General features: G+C 36.5%; 1 protein-coding gene across 1 annotated transcript in view; it reads left to right on the forward strand.

Annotated features, from left to right (window-relative positions):
• LOC310635501 (transient receptor potential cation channel subfamily V member 6-like) overlaps positions 1-21,206 on the forward strand; it is a 37,306-nt gene extending 16,100 nt beyond the window's left edge. Inside the window, exons 4-15 of the mRNA XM_083354509.1 lie at positions 262-402; positions 1,615-1,713; positions 2,140-2,315; positions 3,248-3,394; positions 7,294-7,506; positions 8,759-8,845; positions 9,642-9,718; positions 10,166-10,331; positions 10,920-10,986; positions 12,208-12,476; positions 15,697-15,803; positions 17,489-21,206. Coding sequence (XP_083210635.1) covers positions 262-402; positions 1,615-1,713; positions 2,140-2,315; positions 3,248-3,394; positions 7,294-7,506; positions 8,759-8,845; positions 9,642-9,718; positions 10,166-10,331; positions 10,920-10,986; positions 12,208-12,476; positions 15,697-15,803; positions 17,489-17,759 — 1,820 coding nt within the window. The 3' untranslated portion in view covers positions 17,760-21,206. The remainder of the gene's footprint in view (positions 1-261; positions 403-1,614; positions 1,714-2,139; positions 2,316-3,247; positions 3,395-7,293; positions 7,507-8,758; positions 8,846-9,641; positions 9,719-10,165; positions 10,332-10,919; positions 10,987-12,207; positions 12,477-15,696; positions 15,804-17,488) is intronic.
• Positions 21,207-21,693: the final 487 nt, after the last annotated feature.

Consider the following 21,693-nt stretch of genomic DNA (forward strand, 5'->3'; position numbering starts at 1 on the left):
AGGATTCACAGATGTCATTAATGACATATCTAGTTTAACTGGAGCTTTGGCTTTCATTTCAATCTGAATATTTGTTTGAACTCTGTCAGTTAGGAAAGTTTTGCAGAATATGAAAGATGTTCTTTTTAAATTCCCTGTTGAAAAACAAATCTAAAATAGTGGGTGGGGGTGGTTGCTTAACATTCCATAATTGAAAACAAGCCAATATTGGGTACAAAGAATGTCCTAATTTGGATTTTTTAAAAAAAATATTAATTGCAGGACAAACAGCACTCCACATTGCAGCAGTTAATCAAAATGTACATTTAGTGAAATGTCTGCTGAAGAAGAGGGCTCACATTTCTACGCCCCGAGCTACAGGACACTTCTTCAGGCGTAACTCCTCACATCGTTCTTATTTTGGTATGATTCCGTCTGTTGCTCCAGAGGACAGAGATAGATTGATTAGTAGAAGAAAGTTAGTGCTCCACAGAGTTAACTCTACTCTTCAAAAGTTTTTTTCTATCCCTCCTGTTACTGCTGGGTCTGTCAGTTTAGTAAAGAAATCTTAGTAGACTGGTTTTACCTGTCTACAACTCCTCAAAGTTATGACAGCCTTGGAAGGAAAAAAAACCTGACCCCCGTAGTCACGTAGTTGTATTTCAGGGATTTGGCAACCAGGTTTCATTTATGATGAGTTGTAATATCGTGCAGTCACACAATCACTTTCTGTGACTTTTCCATTATCTAATGTCCATTGGATAAGCTAAATTTGGATTTACAACCACATGATTTTAATGACCATAGTGATTTGCTTTACGACCATCATAAACATGGTTGTAAAATTGAGCCTGGTCACATGGTGACTTGACTTACAACCAGAATATCTTACAACCAAAATTCCAACTCAAATTTGATAATTAGTTGAGGACAGCCTGTAATTAAAGAAGAGTCCTTGAAATAATATCTTAAATCCCATTACCATGCACACTAAAGTTAGTCTGGATCCAACCCATTATTTTATTTTTTAAGAAATAACAGTATATGTTGGTTTTGGATCATGTATGCAGGGGAATGGCTTTCCTAAAAACACAGCTGCTGTCATAAGAAAAGTAAAGGATGAAAACTATTTAATGGAAACTGATTAATCAAGAGCAACTTATTCATTGATCCTCCAATATAAATGAAATCAGCTAAATAGGTAAAGGTAAAGGTTCCCCCACACATGTGTGCTAGTCGTTTCCAACTCTAGGGGCCGGTGCTCATCTCTGTTTCAAAGCCGAAGAGCCAGCGCTTGTCCGAGGACGTCTCCGTGGTCATGTGGCCGGCATGACTAGACACCAAAGGTGCACGGAACGCTGTTACCTTCCCACCGTAGTGGTCCCTATTTTTCTACTTGCATTTTTACGTGCTTTCGAACTGCTAGGTTGGCAGAAGCTGGGACGAGTAACAGGTGCTCACTCTGTTACGCGGCACTCGGGATTCAACCCGACAAACTGCCGACCTTCTGATCGACAAGCTCAGCATCCTAACCCACTGAACCCCAATTATGAGTCTCAGAAAAGTTTTTTTATTTATTTGTTTATTACTGAAGCTTTGTTTGAATTTTGTTTTCCCTCTCAAATTCTTCCATAGGGGAGCATGTTTTATCTTTTGCTGCCTGTGTGGGCAATGAGGAAATTGTTCGTCTATTAATTGAAAATGGAGCTGATATCAGGGCACAAGATTGTCTAGGTAAGATGGCCACAGTCAACTTCTAAAAACATGGATTGTTTTTGGTAGAAACAATAAGGAATTATACCTGGTTTGAATTTGGTAGACTACTGATTAATCAAACATTTACACTTATGTACAAGTATATGATACCGTAGCATTTAATTCATTTTTAATAGTTAGCTTTTAAATTCTTAGGATTTTTTTAGTGTTTTATTTTTTTCTTTCTGTAATACACCTCATTCAAAATGCTATATAACAAAGTATGTCTCAGTTCTCAGCCTCGCCAATAAATTATCTCACTGATTCAAAATGAATATATAAAGATGAAGAGCTAATAACATTTGAATAATGCTTGTGAAACATTACTAAGTTGGATTAATTCAGTATTAACCAACTGTGCAATTGTTTACAGTAAATGTAGTTCTCACATTGTTTCATCTCCAGGAAACACAGTTCTTCACATTCTAGTTCTTCAGCCGAACAAAACATTTGCATGTCAGATGTATAATCTCATCCTATCCTATGATAAAAAGGAAGGGAACTTGGAACCACTCGACTTGATTCCCAACAATGAAGGTCTTACTCCATTCAAACTGGCTGGAGTTGAGGGTAACACTGTGGTGAGCACATGGCCCAGTTGATCTCTATGGCAATATTTTTGGGGAAAAAGAATTTTAAGAATATAATTTGTTTATATATCTTGTTTTGTTCTCAGAAAAGTCCTAGACATTTACATTAGGCTCACTGACAATTTCCCATTCAATTAGACCAATTAGACCAAAAGCCAAATTCAGAAGTTAAGTCTTGGATTATTATAGATTATTGTTTTGTGCTGTAGCAGGCTCATGCCTTAGGTCCTCCTTTTCTTCATATACAAAGCAACAACATTTAAAGTTCCATTTATGTTCTTCATGTTTTACCTAGGAATGGAAAAAGAATATACAAACCCAAGTCTCATATATATAATATCACAGTTGGTACTTGTTTAATAATAGTATTAGCAAATCCTATTCCTTCAGATCATTTTCTGGTGTAATTGTACTTCAAATTTATTTTTACTATGAACACCTCTTTCTTTTTATTAGAAATGTGATTTTTTTTGGGGGGGCAGAGGTTCTTTGGGGTGTTTTGTTTCAAATCAGTCTTGACTCCTGGCAACAATGTGGACTAGGTCCATTCAGTTTTCTTGGCATATTTTTTCAGAAATGATTTTGCTATTGCTTTATTCTTGGGGATTAAAAAGAGACAGAATGACTGGCTCAAGGTTATACAGTTGGCTTCATACCTAAAGCAATACTGAGTTTTTGTAGATCTAGAAATCAGACTCTTGGTTCTAGATCAGTGCCTTTAACTACTGGATAAAGTTTTGGATCCTTAAAGATAGTAGACTTTTAAACCATTCTGACTGTATTTCAGAATCTCTGCACTTTCATCCAATTCGAACATCCAGAGTTGAATTATTTTGAAACTCAATGCCATCTTTAATACATTCTAGTACTGAATCTTATCAGCAATCTGAGGTAAACAATCTTGTGCTCTTTTTCTTTTTCAGATGTTCCAGCATCTTATGCAAAAGCGTAAACATATAATGTGGTCTTTGGGGCCCATTACCTCCATTCTCTATGACCTTACAGAAATTGATTCCTGGGGTGAAAACCAATCTTTTCTAGAACTTGTTGTATCAACAAAGAAAAGAGAGGTACTATGGAGCTCAGATACTTTTAATCTTGGTAGAATGATGACTGTTGCTATTTATTGAAAAAGGAATTTGAATGTTCTGTTAGGATGTTCATATAAATTGCATTATCTATGAACTTTTTAGGGACACGGTGGCTCAGTGGGTTAAGATGCTGAGCTTGTCGATCAGAAGGTTGGCAGTTTGGTGGGTCGAATCCCGAGTGCCGCGTAACAGAGCGAGCGCCTGTTACTCATCCCAGCTTCTGCCAACCTAGCAGTTCGAAAGCACATAAAAATGCAAGTAGAAAAATAGGGACCACTACGGTGGGAAGGTAACAGCGTTCCGTGAGCCTTTGGCGTCTAGTCATGCCGGCCACATGACCACGGAGACGTCCTTGGACAAGCGCTGGCTCTTCGGCTTTGAAACGGAGATGAGCACTGGCCCCTAGAGTCGGAAACGACTAGCACGCATGTGCGGGGGAACCTTTACCTTTACCTTTATGAACTTTTTATTCAGCTGATGAAGAAGCAAAGATTGCTGAGATTCTGGTAATAGAAATCACATCACAGACTTCAGGGATCAGATTAAGAGAACAGTCTTTCAATGCAAATTGTATACAACAGGTGGACAATTTGACTGAATAAGCTGAATCTCCTGTACTCCTGTTACATTTTTTCATTCAAATAAAGAATTAGAGTCTAGTCAAAATATTCATAGCATAAATCACCCATTTGAAAATTTGCTTCTTCTCTATTTACAGAATGTCATCTGATTTAACAATTTAGAAAATCCAACTATATCATTCTTTGATTTATAGAAAATAATTTGTTCCATGGGCTTCTATTTGTTTTCTAATGTTATTTTTCATTCATCTCTGAAAATGATTCCAGAAAGTTCAAAATTTCCTTCAAATTTGAATTGAATTTGAATTTATTAAATTTATATGCCGCCCTTCTCCCTAAGGACTCAGGGCGGCTCACAACAATAAAAGTTTTTTTTAAAAAAGCCATATAGTTAATTGTTTATACAGCAGCTTTCTTCCTGGAGCTGAAGTTGATATACACAGTGCTTCCTCTTCCAGTTTTTTTTTCTTTCCAAAACAACCCTTTGACATAAGCTGGGCTGAAAAAGCCTCTTTCTAAATTTGGAAGCAGATTGCAGTAGTATTTAATGGATTTTGAGAAAGCTGTTTTCAAAGTCTCTGAAATGTTATTCCAAAAATAGAAAAATCTTCACAAGTCTTTATGGAAATTTAAATGGTGATGATATTTATATCCTGCCATTATTTTATAGTTTAGTTTGGTAATGTCTTTTGTTTGAATGTAAGGGCTGTAGCTCAGAGATAGATAATTTACTTTGAATTCAAAAGTTCCTGGTTTTAATTCCTGGTATGATGGAGATACCAATGAGAATCACTCCTGCCTCAAATCCGAGTAAGCCATTGTTGGCCAACTTTGTCACCTTGTAATTTTCATTCTACCTCTGGTTGTAAGTGATGAAAACAGATCAATTGTCCTGGAAAGATAAATTGTTTGCCTACTAAGACCTTGTTAACCTTATTGGATTTTGCATGTGCTATCTGGCTGTCATCATGTTAAATTTAATAACTTGTGTGCTTTATGGGAAGTTTTTTTTTACACAACTTACAGTCATCATTGACTTTATAACACCAATTTTCAACTTTACTTTTATGAAGATTATATATGACATTTGACAGTTTTTGACTTCTTTGAATCATAAACATAATCAGAAAAAAGTGGCTGCATTTAGTTGAAATCATATTCACAGATGGCAGCACTCTAATGAGAAAATGCACTTCAAATTTCCTTCCTTCTTATATACTTTTTTATGCACTGAGGATCATTCCACATCTTAAAGAAATTTTAGTCTTTCTACTCTTCTGGCAATTTCAGTTTTAGGACTGATCATTGAGTGTCATTACAGGCCCCAGATACTATCCATTGATGAGTATAGCTCTACACTGGTTAGATTCATAGATTGCCATAAGCCTTGGTTTATTTCAACTACAGCTTACTGGAAAAAATCATTTCTTAGCTTATGTGTGAAGTTATCAACATATATTTTTTATATTTTGAAGAAAGCAGGCAAATTTATTAATTTGTGTGGTTTAACCAGAATCAGTTCACCCCTTCTTCTTATATGAGGTAAATGATATACATTTTACAAGTGTAACTGAATTCAGTGAATAATATTTGTTTTATTGATCCATAGTTTAAAATACAGTAAGTTAATCCTAACAAATTTTTATATATAATTTTTAAAGAAGTTTTTTGACAGAGTAAAAACAATGCACATTTAAAGTTCAACACGAGAGAAGTAAAAATAATCAAAAAGGAAAAAAAGCAAAAAGAGATAGAAAAGAAGAAAAATAGAATAATAAAGAAGTGGATCCCAATCTTCTTAGCAGCAGTTAAAAGTACATTTGCTTTTTATCATCTCTCTCTAAAGATACATCAAAGTTAATTCTAAAATTCTAATTCAGAAAAAGGTGAATGATCCAATTAGTTTAATATTAGTATCAAACCAAATTATATGATTGACATATAATTCTAAGTCATAAGATGGCTTTCATTATCCATCCACTTAGCATTCTGATTATAATGGTGCATCGTACCTATAATTTGTGATTTCAAACTGTGATTAGAAAATATACCTTCAATTGGGCTTTCTGATCCTGTTTATTGGCCAGGAGCAAAACATGGCTTTGCAATTCAGGTTTCATTTCAAACTGTCATCAAATTTCATAGCCATGGTTAGGCATGATTCATAAAGTAAACAATTCCATATAAACAAATGATCTACCAGTTTTCCTTCCATGAATTCAGGAGATCTGGGTAATAAAAATAAGGGATCATAATAAGTAATCAATGATTGCAATATAGCAATGTCAGACTCTGGGCCCTACAATATTATCCATCTTGAATATCATATGAATTGAAATACAAATAGATAGACATTGCAAAACAAAAATAACAATAAATTCTGATTGGGAGGCAGGGACAGAGTGAGACTCGGTAAATAAATTATCTCCAAGCTTTTAAAATAAATGTGAGAGCTTGGAGGAATTTAACCATCTGGCCCCGCCCCGGGCTGCCGAGATCACAATGTGGTTCATAAAAAATCAACTACTGATTTAAAATTTCAGCTACATAAAAAAAAGAGTTTTAAGTGTTGAGAATAACCAAATAAGGTAAATCCACCATCAATTAAATTCATGTCACACACACACACCTCCGCCATTCAAACCGTCCATGGTTAAAGGTCAGCAAACCAAGAAAGTCCAAGCACTGTAGATGCTTCACAGGCCATAAACCCATTAATTGGTATAAGCTTCCTACTGCCGTCCATAATTCAATTTAGCTCTTGTATTCACACCTTTGGAAGCCAAGCATTTTAGAAAGATCTTATTTTGTTTAAAGCATGAAAAGAAGTTTTATTAGAAGTCTAATTTGTGCATTTGTCCAGTGATTACATCATTCTATTTTAAAAGATGCCCATTGATTGCCAGTGGCTTGAGGACATGATTCAAAATATCTTTAAAACTTCATGACTTATTATGAACCTGCTGATCTCTTAAGATCTGCAGTATAGATGTATAGTTTTCTCAGGAGCACATGAAAAGCTGTTTTCCCCACCCCACAACTGCTTTCCAATTAGGGAATACACTTTCTTTTGAAAGTTCAAATATCTTTATCCCATTTTTTATGTTATCTTCTTCTTTTTTTCTTGTAATATTGCGTTGCAGTTCTTTGTGAAAGACAGTATATAAGTGCCCCCAATATATAAAATTAAGCTAATTCATTAAGAATGTATTTTTAAGACATCACCAGTGGCAGATTTTTGAAAGATGGATCTTTAAGAGTTAATCCTCAGTTTTTCTTTCCGCTTCTTCCTTGCAGGCTCGTCGTATCCTAGACATTACTCCTGTGAAGGAACTAGTCAACCTGAAGTGGAACACATATGGGCGTCCTTATTTCTGTTTCCTGGCTCTGTTTTATGTCCTCTATATGATTTGCTTCACCATGTGCTGTGTTTATAGACCACTGAAAAATCGCTCAGATAATCAGACGGACAAGCGGGATAACACCATCAGTGTGCAGAAAACACTGCAGGTATATTGGTGTATAACTACAGGTTTCTTTGTGAATCTAGGCAAATTGAATAACAACTGTCTTCAAAATGCAGCACAGAACAATCAACAAAGTTAAATAAAATTTTAAACTTTGCAAAAACACTTTCTGAAAATGCTCCAAGAGGCTGTGAAGAAAAAGGCTGCCACAAGCCTGAGAACAGCTTAAAGATGAGGGGGAAAAAAATTCACTGAATTTGCCAGCAAAGCTCTCGCTTTCACTAGCCTTTCTGGGACGAGTCATTCTCACCTGATTCAGAGACAAATAATTCAAATTTCTTAGATGGAAGATTGGAAAATAAAATATCTTTCTTGGTACTCAACTGTACCTCTTTAAGTCTGTAAATGGAAATTAGCATTTTATTTTATAACACTCTGCTAAAAACAATAGCTAAGGAAAGATTCTACTCATGAATGAAGGCGAATATACGTGTCTCAGGATAATATTGCAGGATCCAATCTGGATTGGTCACTGTGACCAGCTTCCAAGCTTTTGGACTGACCCAGATTGGATCCTGCAAAGGTTCTATTCTTGTTCTTTTACTGGAATACAGTATTTGGTTTCTATGTTCAGGAAAAAAAATTGGGGGGGGGAAATGCATGTTACTTGTGCAAGGCCATCTTTTGTTCATGTTTCCAATACAAAGATGATTGGGGGACTGGAGGCTAAAACATATAGGGAACGGTTGCTGGAATTGGGTATGTGTAGTTTAACGAAGAGAAGGGTGAAGGGTGACATGATAGCAGTGTTCCAATATCTCAGGGGCTGCCACAAAGAAGAGGGAGTCAAGCTATTCTCCAAAGCACCTGAAAGCAGGACAAGAAGCAACAGATGGAAACTAGTCAAGGAGAGAAGCAACCTAGAACTAAGGAGAAACTTCCTGACAGTTAGAACAATTAACCAGTGGAACAACCTGCCTCCAGAAGTGGTGAATGCTCCAACACTGGAAGATTTTAAGAGGAGACTGGACAGCCATTTGCCTGAAATGGTATAGGGTTTCCTGCCTGAGCAGGGGGTTGGACTAGATGACCTCCAAGGTCCCTTCCAAATTATTATTATTATTATTATTATTATTATTATTATTATTATTATTATTATTATTATTATTATTACAGTTTCACTGTCAAGTCAATGCTGCCAAAAGCGAAATAATTACGGTACATTAAATTAAACTAAATAAATTAAACATTTTGATGACACCAGTTCCTTAATTAGGATACTTTCCTGTTTTTAGGAATCATATCTGACATATGAGGATCATCTCAGGCTTGTGGGGGAGTTAATTACAGTGATAGGAGCCATGGCAATTTTACTCCTTGAGGTAAGGACAAAAGAAAAAAGTTCTAATAAACCGATCTTCATTAAAGTATACCAGTACAAGATATCCGCCATTTGAGAGACATTGTGTTTTGACAAAATCTACCTAAGCAATCATATGTTATCTGAAATAAATACAATTGTCTTGAAAAACATAATGCTACATATGCTATCTGTATTTCTGGCTTTCCTGTTGGGGGATCCAGAGTTAAATTTTGTTTTGGAAATAGTTAAAATAAGTAATTACAAATGAGCTGATTGTGGATGAATATAGCCAGTAATTGTTTGCAGGATCTGTATAAAAATAATTGATCAATATTATGTTTTGAATTCATTTCTTAAAATCACTGTCTTACTAAATTTTACAGGCTTAAGCCATTTTATATTTTAAATTGTACCCTTTTTGGAGCATTTTAACATCTTTTCAGCTTTTGCTTGTCTAATCACCAATATTGAAATATTTTTTGAATGTCTTTATTCTGCAAAATTACTGCTCTAGCACGAAGTGGTTTAGATCACTGACTTATCAAGGTGTTGCTGCCTAGTGAAAAGCAAGTGACATTTTTGGTTGCTGATAATGTATAGGTTTCCCCTTATAAAACTGTATCAGGTATTAACAGCATTGTTCTCATAATGGCTTGTTTCTCTCTATTTTTTCCTTCACTTGGGCACAAAATATGTTTGAAATTCTCTGTACTGTTGAGTCAATTTCTAGAGGTAGACTCAGCACATTGGTGATTTCAGTCCTCACTGAAGTGGTTGTTGGTTACAAACTTTTGATATATATATCATTTTTATAGATTCCAGATATTCTAAGAGTTGGAGCCACGAAATACTTTGGCCAAACTATCCTGGGAGGACCTTTTCACATAATAATGTGAGACTCTACAGTTCCAAAACTCACAATACTCTTTTTTTCTTATATATACTTCGCCATTGTAACTTTCCTTTCACCATTTTTCTCTTCCATTTCTATCTGCTTCAAATCTAGATTTCTTTCTTTGTAAATTTGTGTCTCTTAACATCTGTTTAAGTTCTGTCTGGAAAAGTTGTCTGCTGAATCTCCTGAGAAATTTGAAAACCCTCAGATGTTTCAACCTGAGAAATAAATATTACATGCATTAAAATTGACAGCAAACAATTTTTCGGAAGAAATGCCTTGTTCCAGCACAAGGGAATAAAGAGATTCTCCATTCTGTGAATGTGCACGAGCATATATTTACATGTATTGTCTGCTCATGTATGTTTAGGGCTCAATTCTGTCTTAATTAATTTTAGGTTAATTAATTACTCATTCTCACTTAAATATATTTTTCATTTCCAGTATTACATACGCCTGTATGATCCTGATAATCATGGTAATGCGCCTGACCAGCACAGAAGGAGAAGTGGTCCCCATGTCCTTTGCCCTGGTATTGGGCTGGTGCAACATCATGTACTTTGCACGAGGATTTCAAATGCTTGGGCCTTTCACCATCATGATACAAAAGGTAAGGAAAACAAAGCTAAAAACTGAAGTCAAACTGACAAAGAATTCCACAGGTATTCCTCAACTGAAAACCATAATTGGGCCTACAGTTATGGTTGTAAGTTGATGCAGTCATAAATCAAGGCATTGCACGACTGAATCCAATTTTCCAATAGTTTGTGTGGTAGTTGTTAAGCAAATGTCACACTGATTAAACCAATTAGTTTTCCCCAGTGATATTTTTTTTTGGTCAGAAACTGGAAGTCAACAAACTGGCAAGAAATGTCACAAATTGCAGGCATGTAACTACGGAAGGCTGTAAGGCTGAGCTGGTTGCTAAGCACCCAAATGCAATCACATGACTGCAAGGATGTGTGTGTGACTGTTGTAATTTCAAAAACGGTTTGTAAGTAGCTTTTGGGTGGGTCCAATTTTGAATAGTTCTTAAGTGACTGGTTGTGAGTTGAGAAGTACTTGAATTTCTCTCAGAAGTACATCTTTTCCAGTAACTGGAACTGAGAATTTAAAGGTCAGATAATAGTGGTTTGGGAAAAGTAGAAGTTGGGGAAAAGTTAGACATAATAATATTATTGTTTTATCTTTTCTACAGATGATATTTGGTGACCTTATACGTTTTTGTGGGCTAATGGCTGTTGTCATATTGGGCTTTGCCTCAGGTGAGCTCTAAAGCAAGATGTGAACTTCCAATATCATTCCAGTATTCTTTGACTATGCAGTCTGAGAATCTGTTTATAATGCCCTTATTATGGTATTCATCATTTCTCCAGTGGGGAAAAAAAACTTTTTTCTCTATATTCCAAGGGTTTGCTTTTTTTAAAAAAAATTGCACCCAATTGTAATAGCAGTGGCTTTCATAAGAATCCTGGAATTTTATGGAATTTTAAAGCAAGAAATCAATATTAGCAAATAATGCAATCTAAAACATAAATTATTTGGTATTCATTGCTGAGTTTGTACTGCCATACAAATGGAGATGCTGGGCATATATTCAGTGAATGTGATCAGTACACTGGCTTAACAATAGTGAATAGTGTCTTCTTTGAACAAAATGCATTATAATTTGGAGGAAGGAGGCAATATGCTCCTAAATATTAGTGGAAGACATGGAGGAATAAACAGCAGGAAAGATTGTTATCAGTCTTTTGGTAGCCATTGTTAAAAGGAAGTTCATCCAAAATGTATTATAATTTGGGGGCAATCTGCTCCTAAATATTAGTGGAAGCAATGGAGGAATAAATAGCAGAATAAATTGTTGTCAACTTTTAGAGGCCATTGTTAAAACTGAGAAGAACAGATCATTTGCTCTAATTTAGCATGATTCCTATGTTTGGGAATTCTATAGGAAATGTACTGAGGTTTCTTGTATAACCTTTTACGAACAGAGTGTTCTGAAGATACAAAGTTTAAAAGCCATTTTAGATGATGGTTTACCCTGAGCCTTCTGTTATTCTGGCTTCTCCATATTTTTTTTAGAAAATATATTATTGTACATTGTTGCCTACTGAACACAGTTGATGATAGGTTTTGTTCCTTTTCATCCATATCTGTATTTGTATATCACATGTTTAAAATTGCCTGCTTTTGTGGAACTTCCGCAGCATTGAATATCAGTATCCAGTTATTCAGGTTATGGAAGAGAAGAAAAGAATTTACATGCCGGGCTAAGATTTTTCATGAGAATTAAGAGAGGCTATTAGTAAATAACTCATAGAGAGAATATCAGCAGAAAGTTAGATAAGGAATTAAGATTCTTGTGGCAAAGTGGTTGAAAGGAATAGTGTAAATTAAGGATGTCGTTATCTGGTTGTGTGTGTGTGTGTGTGTGTGTGTGTGTACATGTATATGTAGCTGACTGTTCATTTTTGTTTCATGAACAGCTTTCTACATCATCTTTCAAACAGAAAATCCAAGCAATCTGGGACAATTCTATAATTATCCCATGTCTCTCTACAGTACATTTGAGCTCTTCCTTACCATCATAGATGGACCGGCCAACTATGATGTGGATCTGCCCTTTGTGTTCTGTATGGTGTATGCTGCTTTTGCCATTATTGCTGCTTTGCTCATGCTCAACCTGCTCATTGCCATGATGGGTGACACTCACTGGCGAGTAGCCAGTGAACGGGATGAGCTTTGGAGAGCACAGGTGAGATTATAGTCATGTTCTTGCTGCTTTGGATGTGTCTGCGCTGGAAATCTAGACCACTTTACAACTGATTTCATTGCCATGGCTTCCAATGAAGTATTTCTGGGGTTTGTGACTCTAAAGGGGACTGGAGTTTCCCAGAATTATCTTTATAATTCTCCAATATTATATATTTTGAAGAAATCATAATAATTAAGTAAACTAGTCTATGTTAAATAAAATTATAATACTGATATGCCCTTATGCTGTAAATTTTCTTCTGAATGCCACTACTATTAGCTGGGAGCTAATTTAATGTTAACTCTTCCTAAAGTAATTATATTCTCCACTATTGACAATAGACTCTACCATTATCACACTTAGTTAGAAGCAGCTGCTAAATTAATCTGTGATTCTAATTCATTCCAGTTCTCTTAATGAATTTTTTCAACATACAGACTTACAGATATGAATGAAAAATTTCAGGATTCAGATCTGCTGTGCATGGCCACACAAGAGGGAAGAAGAGACACTGTACTCATGTTTAAAGAACTGAGTCCAGAGACAATCTGAAGACCTCACAATTAGATTCTAGAATCAAGGCTGCATCCTATTTAAAACATTGAACTCATGACAAACATGGTAGAACTCATTTCTATGTAAACATGTTATATCACATTCAAATCCATTTCCCTTTTGCTTATATGTAATGTGCACTTTTAATAGCTGAAAATGCTTTTCAAATTGATCATAACAACACTATGTGAGATTATCTGTTGAATAGTTAAAGCTAAAACTAAGGTGCAACATTTTGAAAGATACTTAGAATAAGGAAACAACTGTGATTACTCCCCCATATCCTTTTTCTCATTCCAGCTGATGTAGTAATGTTGTGTTCATTTTGTACTCTACAAACTGCAAATGCCACTTCATGAGGTAGCATGCTGTGTTAGCCAAATTCTTTTGTTACAGATTAATTAACTATCCAGAAAATAATGTCTAATCTATCTCCCCCCCCCATTAGTTTCTTTCTTCTAAATATAGAGAATTATTTTACGTTAGAAAATCATTTGATTTCTTGGTCCGTGCATGAAAGGGGAAAAATTGTTTTGAGCTTGAGAAGATGAAACATTTTTTATAAGAATGTTCTATCTGTATGTTTGAGAGGGCTGTGTTAAAAAATCAGTAATCAGTTTGGGTGTTCCACACCATAGGGAACCAAGGAACTCAAAGCAAGCTCTTCTACTCTGTATTTTTCATCCTTGGAACACATTTTAGATAGCATAGTAATTCATGCTGAATGTCTGTCATCACGGCTACAGAAAAATTGGCCTCTTAATGCTAAAAAACAACACACCTCTCATAGCTCATAACAGAATCACCTGTTAAGCATGATTGTGCAGGCTGTGACCTTGCACAAACAGCCACAGAAATGATTTAAGAAAGGAAGCAAGAGCAATAGATTAATGTCAACACAGCCTATGAACAACATTAACAAAGGAAAAACATATTTCAGTGGGTAATGTACACACACATACACACACACATAGAGTACCTACCCAATGCACGTGAGCAATGTATATATTTTGCCCTTGGTAACCCATTGTAACTCTCAACAATCAAGGCAACCTAATTTTTCAATTTGGCAACCTGAAAACTCAATAGTACAGTAACACAGAGCACATGCTAAGACATCCCAGTGCAATAACATTCTATTACCAACAATCACCCTTAGTTGCCCTATAGGATAACATGTACTGTAACTTAATCTCAGAACATTGCCTAACTAATTCTCCCTCACCCCTCCCTTTTCCTCCTTAACCAATTCTAGATAAAGACAACAGGGATACACCCTTTACTGCAGGGTCTTCAAACTTGGCCCTTTTATGACTTGTGGACTTCAACTCCCAGAAGTCATAAAAGGGTCAGGTTTGAAGACCCCTGCTTTACTTGTATTAGCTTACCAGACTTCTTGGTTTGGAGAATTTTTAAAAAGAAATTAACCAATCACAGAACACTCTGTCACTCAAGATGAAACTTCAAAACACGCAGTATTTTGTTAGTTTGGAACACACAAAAGGATTAGGTTATGTTCAGGATGTTCTGTTGAGCTGAAATCTTCAGTTTGAAATCACATGCTTACAATCTGATTATGTCAGTGAGAATTCTTATATATGAAACTTTATTTTATTTACATTACTTGCTAGCTTGTGGTTTTAACTGAATACCATTATTTATTCAGTGTATGCAAATTAAACAAATCTGAAGAACTGTTGATTTATATGAAATATATAAAGATAGAGCTACTGCAGTCTTTAAAACACAGCGAAAATAGAAAACTAATTCAAGCATAACCACATTTGCCACTGATTGTGAAGTGGAAGGAACCCCATTAGCCAAGTGCACCTGGCTCTACCTGCTGAGAAATGTATTGTGAGACAGAAGGAAGATTGTATTATGGGTATTTTCCCCTCAAAACTCAGCTTTCCTTTACAAAAGCTGAACTGTTTATATTCACATGAAGCCTCCACCACAGTCGAAAATTTGTTAATTTAAAACAGTTTTATTCCCTATCAAATCAAAAGACTCTCAACACCATTAGCATTTAGTACAATTGAAGGATTAGTAAAATGCATTGTCTATTCATCTTAAAAATCCCATATGGGAGAGAGCTTTATAAACTTCTGGGGATATTATAACCATCTTCTTGTCCATGTCCCCTAACTCCAGCCCTCCCTAAAATATTCCCACAAAATAGGTGGATTTAATTCAGACAAAGCAGTGCCTGATAAGACAGAGCTACATAGACAAAGCTCTGTAGGTCATTATCAACATTTTGAACTGAGCACAGAGGCCACTTTAGGAGAGATATTATTATGCAAGGATGGACTGCCCACCAAAAATCTTATTGCCACATTCTGGACCAGTTGTTGCCTCAGATTGACCCAGAGGTCAATCACCTAGCCAGGTGATGATCAAGACTCCCAAATAACACTTGAACCATCTGGAGTACTAGTTTATTTCTAACTCTGGCAGAACATTGCACTGTAAAATAGATAGTTGCTTTTGATTTTGTGTCTGGTCTCATTTGTATGATTTTTTTCCATTTTAGTTCCATTTACAGAATTCTAATAAATTAAAACCTAATGTTATATTCGAACCATTTTCTATTTTATTTTTGAATACAACAGTTTACCTGGTTTTGTGACAGGATTGAACTAATCTGTTTGCTTTCATGCAGGTTGTTGCTACTACAGTCATGCTTGAACGGAAACTCCCACAATGTCTTTGGCCTCGGTCTGGTATTTGTGGCCAGGAATATGGGTTAGGAGACAAGTGGTTTCTCAGGTGAACTACTTTTACCTAGTTGTATATTGCCTACCGGAATATTCTCCAGTATAGTTAATAAAATTAGTTAAAATCTGTCTAGTAGAGGACCATAAAAAGCTGTTTATACCAAGCAGATATAGAACACTAGCTTATTTAATTCAGGCTAGATTGATATCCAGCTTTTCAAACACAGGCTATTTGTGTTCTTATTTGAAAATATCAGTGACTGAATCTCAATCTGAAAATTATATTTTGTAACTAAGGACAGAATCTGAGGCTGGCACTCAAAAGTGAAATCAGAGAATAATAATACAAGCCAGGTCCAGTAATTCTATTATTGCTTTCTACTTTGCAGGATTCAAGTTGCCTAACTATTACAAAGCCCAGATTTACATGTCCTACAGCCAAGCGTACACCCATTCCCATGCTAGGAAAACTGGGTCCTAGGTTCAAACAAGCATTTTTGTGGCTCAAAACCTGAAGAGCTGTATAATAAGAGAGCTAGTATTGATAGCATAGTATTGATAGCAGCAGAATCTGGAATCTGGCTCCAGAGTCTAATGCAGGAGTCTTCAAACTTGGACCTTTTATGACTTCTGGACTTCAACTCCCAGAAACTGTGGGAAGAAAGGTGGTAAAATGGAGCAAAACTCACTTAACAGACATTTTAGGCTCAATTATGGTTGTAAGCTGAGGACTACCTGTAGCAGGTCATAATGGGATGCCGTGGCTCAGTGGGTTAGGACTCTGAGCTTGTTGATCAGATGGTCGGCAGTTTGGTGGGTCGAATCCCGAGTGCCGCGTAACAGAGTGACCACCTGTTACTCGTCCCAGCTTCTGCCAACCTAGCAGTTCAAAAGCACGTAAAAATGCAAGTAGAAAAATAGGGACCACTACGGTGGGAAGGTAACAGCGTTCCGTGCGCCTTTGGCATCTAGTCATGCCAGCTACATGACCACGGAGACATCCTCGGACAAGCGCTGGCTCTTCAGCTTTGAAACAGAGATGAGCACTGGCCCCTAGAGTTGGAAACGACTAGCACGCATGTGCGGAGGAACCTTTACCTTTACCTTTTACCTTATGGTTGTAAGCTGAGGACTACCTGTAGCAGGTCATAATGGTATAATTTTCCCATATAGTATACTTTTGTCTGTGGTTGTTGTACTTCCAGTACATCTGCAGCCACAGCTCCTGAGTCCAATTGCCCACTTGTCAACATCTTGTCAATTCTAACACTTGTCAATTCTAACATCTGATGCGGTCCTTGTTCGATAACAGAAAGCTAGGTTAGGTATTTCTTTAATGCAGGGGTCTTCAAACTTGGCCCTTTTATGACTTGTGGACTTTAACTCACAGAATTCCTCAGCCAGCTTGCCTGGCTGAGGAATCCTGGGAGTTGAAGTTCACAAATCATAAAAGGGCCAAGTTTGAAGACCCCTAGTCTAATGCTTGTTGGAGAGTTAGATTGATTAGTTCTGGCCTTGAATCTGTTGTTTTCATAACGAGGGATCTTGGCTAAACCTGACATGTTAGCTTTCTGATTTTTTTAGTAGGGGGTGGGAAGTGTGATGTTTGTCCTTTTAGGTTTTTCCCCCCATTACTTTCTGTTTTTATTTTATAACACAAGCCACCCAGAGTCATCTGGAATTGGATGGTCTCTAAAACAAATAAGTCTTTAAACTTATTTGCTCTCCTTTTCACAGGGTGGAAGAGCGTCTGGATGTCAGCAAGCACAAGATGTTACGCTATGCAGAGGCATTTAGAAACCAAGACAAGGAGGATTTTGATAAGTTTTCTGGGAAACGATACCAACCTCAGCATTTCCAATTCAAGAAAGAAACATCACCATCAGTCTCACGAAGCACCACTCTAAGTAGCTTCCACCGTGGTTGGCAAATCCTGCGGAACAACACCTTCAGCCACCTTCGTGGGGAAGTAAATCATGCTTTGGAAGAAGAGATTTATCACATCTGATACGCCTCTTGAGTGACTGGTCACATTACTGGTGCTTTATGCTGCTTCACAAATTCTTCCAGTAGCTGGTGGGATCTGGGGGCAGTGATGTCAGGATTCAGGATGACTTCAGTCTTTTTAAGTTCCTCTTTTCCCTTGTTCTCTGAAGGACAAAACTGCAGAAAATGTAGATTAGAACAAGAAAAAAGATAAACTCCACAAGTCAGCTAACTTCGAGCATTCCAGAAGCTCTTTAAGAGGTTGAGCCTCAGTTTATTGCTTTTCCGTTGTTCCACCAAAAGGAAGAAAGTTACTGTTTTTTGATACAGGACTCCAATGCACTTTAAGTGAAATAGGCGAGATGGAATTTTATCCCAGGTATAATTTTTGCAGTCAATATGATAGGATTTCTTTTCTTGGCTGAATTGAATTCTCCTCATGTTTCCCCTGGGGAGAGAGAGGAATAGGGAAAAGGTTTACAAACTTAGTTGTATATAATATACAGCTGCCTCTGTTTATTCTTGCTGGCTTGGAATCAAGCCTGTTACTTCTCTTGGACCTGTTTGACTGCTATTATACAGCACCAGAATTTTGCTTAGAGCAAATCTAAAGATAAAACCCTAATTAGCTAAAACCTAACTTTAAGTCTAACTTAGTAGGTGAACTTCCCAAAAGTATTGCATTTCCCTAAGAATGCATCAAGATTTACTTAAAGTAAAATATGAAAGTAATACTGAAAGTTTTTGCTCAGCTAAAAAATAACTGCAGCTAAGTTGAGTGAAATGTTTCAGAGGGCTTTTTGCAGTCTCTACTTCCAAAGTGATGGTTCAGAGATGGCCTTCCCTACAGATCCCTCTTGAAAAGAAGATCTTTCCAGATAAAAGTGAAGCAAAGCAGGTGCTTCTTTAATTTATCTCTAGCTTTCTTAGCACTTCAAGCTTTACTCCAGAAGGAAAAAGCCAAGATTTCATCACTTAAAGCCAATTAATAACTTACTGCCTTCCCAGCAGCTGAGTGGAAAGTTACTCCAATTCCTTTGTAGCAGGAGCAAGAGGGAAGGTTGTAGCTGCTCATATTTGCCTTTGGATTGCCCTCCTATATTGACCTGAACCATGTAGCATTAAAGACTGATGCAGATAGTTTTGGGGCATTGGCAGACTGATTCCTTCTTGATCTATCATTACACAAATTTGGCTGTGGCCTTCAAGGATGAGTTGGCTTGATTCTCATTCCATAACAAAAATGCATTTTCTATGCACACGGTGGCTCAGTGGTTTAGGACGCTGAGCTTGTCGATCAGACGGTCGGCAGCTTGGCGGGTCGAATCCCAAGTGCCGTGTAACAGAGTGAGCGCCTGTTACTCGTCCCAGCTTCTGCCAACCTAGCAGTTCGAAAGCATGTAAAAATGCAAGTAGAAAAATAGGGACCACTACAGTGGGAAGGTAACAGCGTTCCATGCATCTTTGGCATCTAGTCATGCCTGCCACATGACCACGGAGACATCCTCGGACAAGCGCTGGCTCTTCGGCTTTGAAACGGAGATGAGCACCGGCCCCTAGAGTTGTAAACAACTAGTATGCATATGCAGGGGAACCTGTACCTTTACCTTATGCACAGATATATCTGGCAACTCATGAGTTTCCAGCTGTATTTTTAAGATTTGTCAAAGTGATGATCTTGCCCTTGGTTGAGCATGAGAAAAGAAAGTTATGGGTGCGTTCTCAGATATTCCTTTGGGGCAATAAAGAGACCAATTAAATGTTGGGTTGGGCGGGTGCCACTTAAATTGTTTTCAAACCCAGAAGATGCCACTCTGCCCCTTCTGAACCCCTTTGAACTCTGAACTGACAGACTTGGGGTAAGAGAAGGATTTCTAAAAGAGAAAAGGGGAGGAACATTTTATCCAAGGATGAAGTTCAGAAGATACCTCTTCAAGTTGAAGTTGGAGATTTGTCAAATCACTGTGATGAACTGAACTAGTCTTTATTAGTTATGGTTATATGTATTTCCTTGATAGATTTTTTGCACTATATGTCTGTGAAAATACAATTTGCACATGTATAAAACTGATCTATAATGCTTTATGGAGTTTAAAAAGTAATTTCATTTCATGTCTTAATATTCTGATTTCATATTCTGTCAAATGAAGTATTTATTGGTTAAAGAAATTCCTTAGGGGTTAGTAGATATTAATTTCTCTAGCTGGCATAGATCTTAAAGTTTCTCCAAATTTGGACAAGGACTTGAATTAGATTGGACATTGATTTGGACAAGAAAAAATTGGATAAGCTGAAGATGTTATCAAGGCTGCTAATAAAATGACTATAAAACAATAAAATAAAGCAAACAAACAACCAAGCTCAGAGACCACCAACGACTGCATGATTGGACAAGGACCTGACCATGGCTCGCTTCATCTATGATGTAATTAATAGGATACCAAGATATTTGGGGCAGTGGCATTGGTCTTTTTTCCTGGACTCTGCCAGGAAATTGTGTTTTAGAGTATTCATTCATTAAAATATAATCTTGCTGCCTAACAGGAATAGGATACATAGTTTCAGCTTGGTCTTCTCTCTAACATGCAGTCTTTGGGGAATACAAGATTTTATCAGTGGTGATTTTTTTTTTTACTAAGGCAGCAATCAAGTCAAAAGTAACATAATCCAGAAAAAAACAGCACATTGAGCTGAGATCTTAATACAGAATCCTATTGATGTCCAATGTACTGCAAATTTGGGTCAGCTTTGAGTTAAATTTCCGGCTTCCATTTTTAATATGGAAATATGATTTATTAATGAAGCATGCAGAAAGATATGTATATTATATAAATCACATTCTAAATCTCTTGAAGCTTATCAATATTTGCCTTAGAGGAACTGAATGTTGTTTCAACCAGCCCTAGCACTTAAGGGAGATGAAGCGGCTCCCAACCTTTTCTATACCCCACACCCTAGAACACTTCTGATATATTCTCGCACCCCTTGCAAAAGTTCAAAATAACGGCAACGAATTATCCACATACACTATAATTTTGAAAACCCAAATTTTTGCACCACCTGGAATCTCATCTCGCACCCCTGGTGGGCAACTCCTAATCTAAAGGGATCCCATTGTTAATCCCTTTTGCTCACAGCGGTTTAATCATACATCTATAGAAAAGGTTGGGAACCACTGCTATAGATACAATGACCACATATCCTTTGTTATAAAGGACAGCCATTTATTTTAGAAAGCTGTCCTTTAGATTTATTTATTTTTCAATAACTCACTTTTATCCTTTATTTTGGTCATTTAACTTATGTGGCACAAATGGTACCACAATGCAGTTTTTCATATTCATGTGAAAAATATGGACATTGAATTTACTTTTAAAAAATAAATTTGTATATATTGTTTCTTATTTAGGCATCTTTATTAAAATATGCATTTTTGTAAAGGTTTTACTCTTGAATTAAAGCAAAATTATAAACCTAAAAAATTGTAATTTATGAATTTCTTTATTTGTCTCTTTTTCAAGTTTGTCCTTTATTTTTTTCAAGAAAATATGGTCACTGTACATACAGAACATTAGATTGAGCAGTTTTTCTCACTTTGGATTAACTAATTTATATAAATACTCTTTCTTCCCTCCTCGCTGTCTAAATAGGTTGTAAGGGCCTGCCATTTCTATTTTATCAGAAATATATCCCCTTTTTGCTTAAAGGTTTATTTTAAGAATAACATGCATTTATCCAAGACAGGGGGTCTTCAAACTCAGCCCTTTTATGACTTGTGGGTTTCAACTACAAGAATTTCTCAGCCAGGCATTCTGGGAGTCATAAAAGGGCCAAGTTTTAAGACCCCTGATCCAAGACAACAAATATAGTAATACAGGAAATAGGTAGATATGTTCAAGAAGGTTCAATAGATTTATTCTGAATATTTGCATTTTGTGAAACATGGACAACAAACA

This window comes from Vipera ursinii (assembly GCF_947247035.1).
Source record: "Vipera ursinii genome assembly, chromosome: 2".
Taxonomy (NCBI): domain Eukaryota; kingdom Metazoa; phylum Chordata; class Lepidosauria; order Squamata; family Viperidae; genus Vipera; species Vipera ursinii.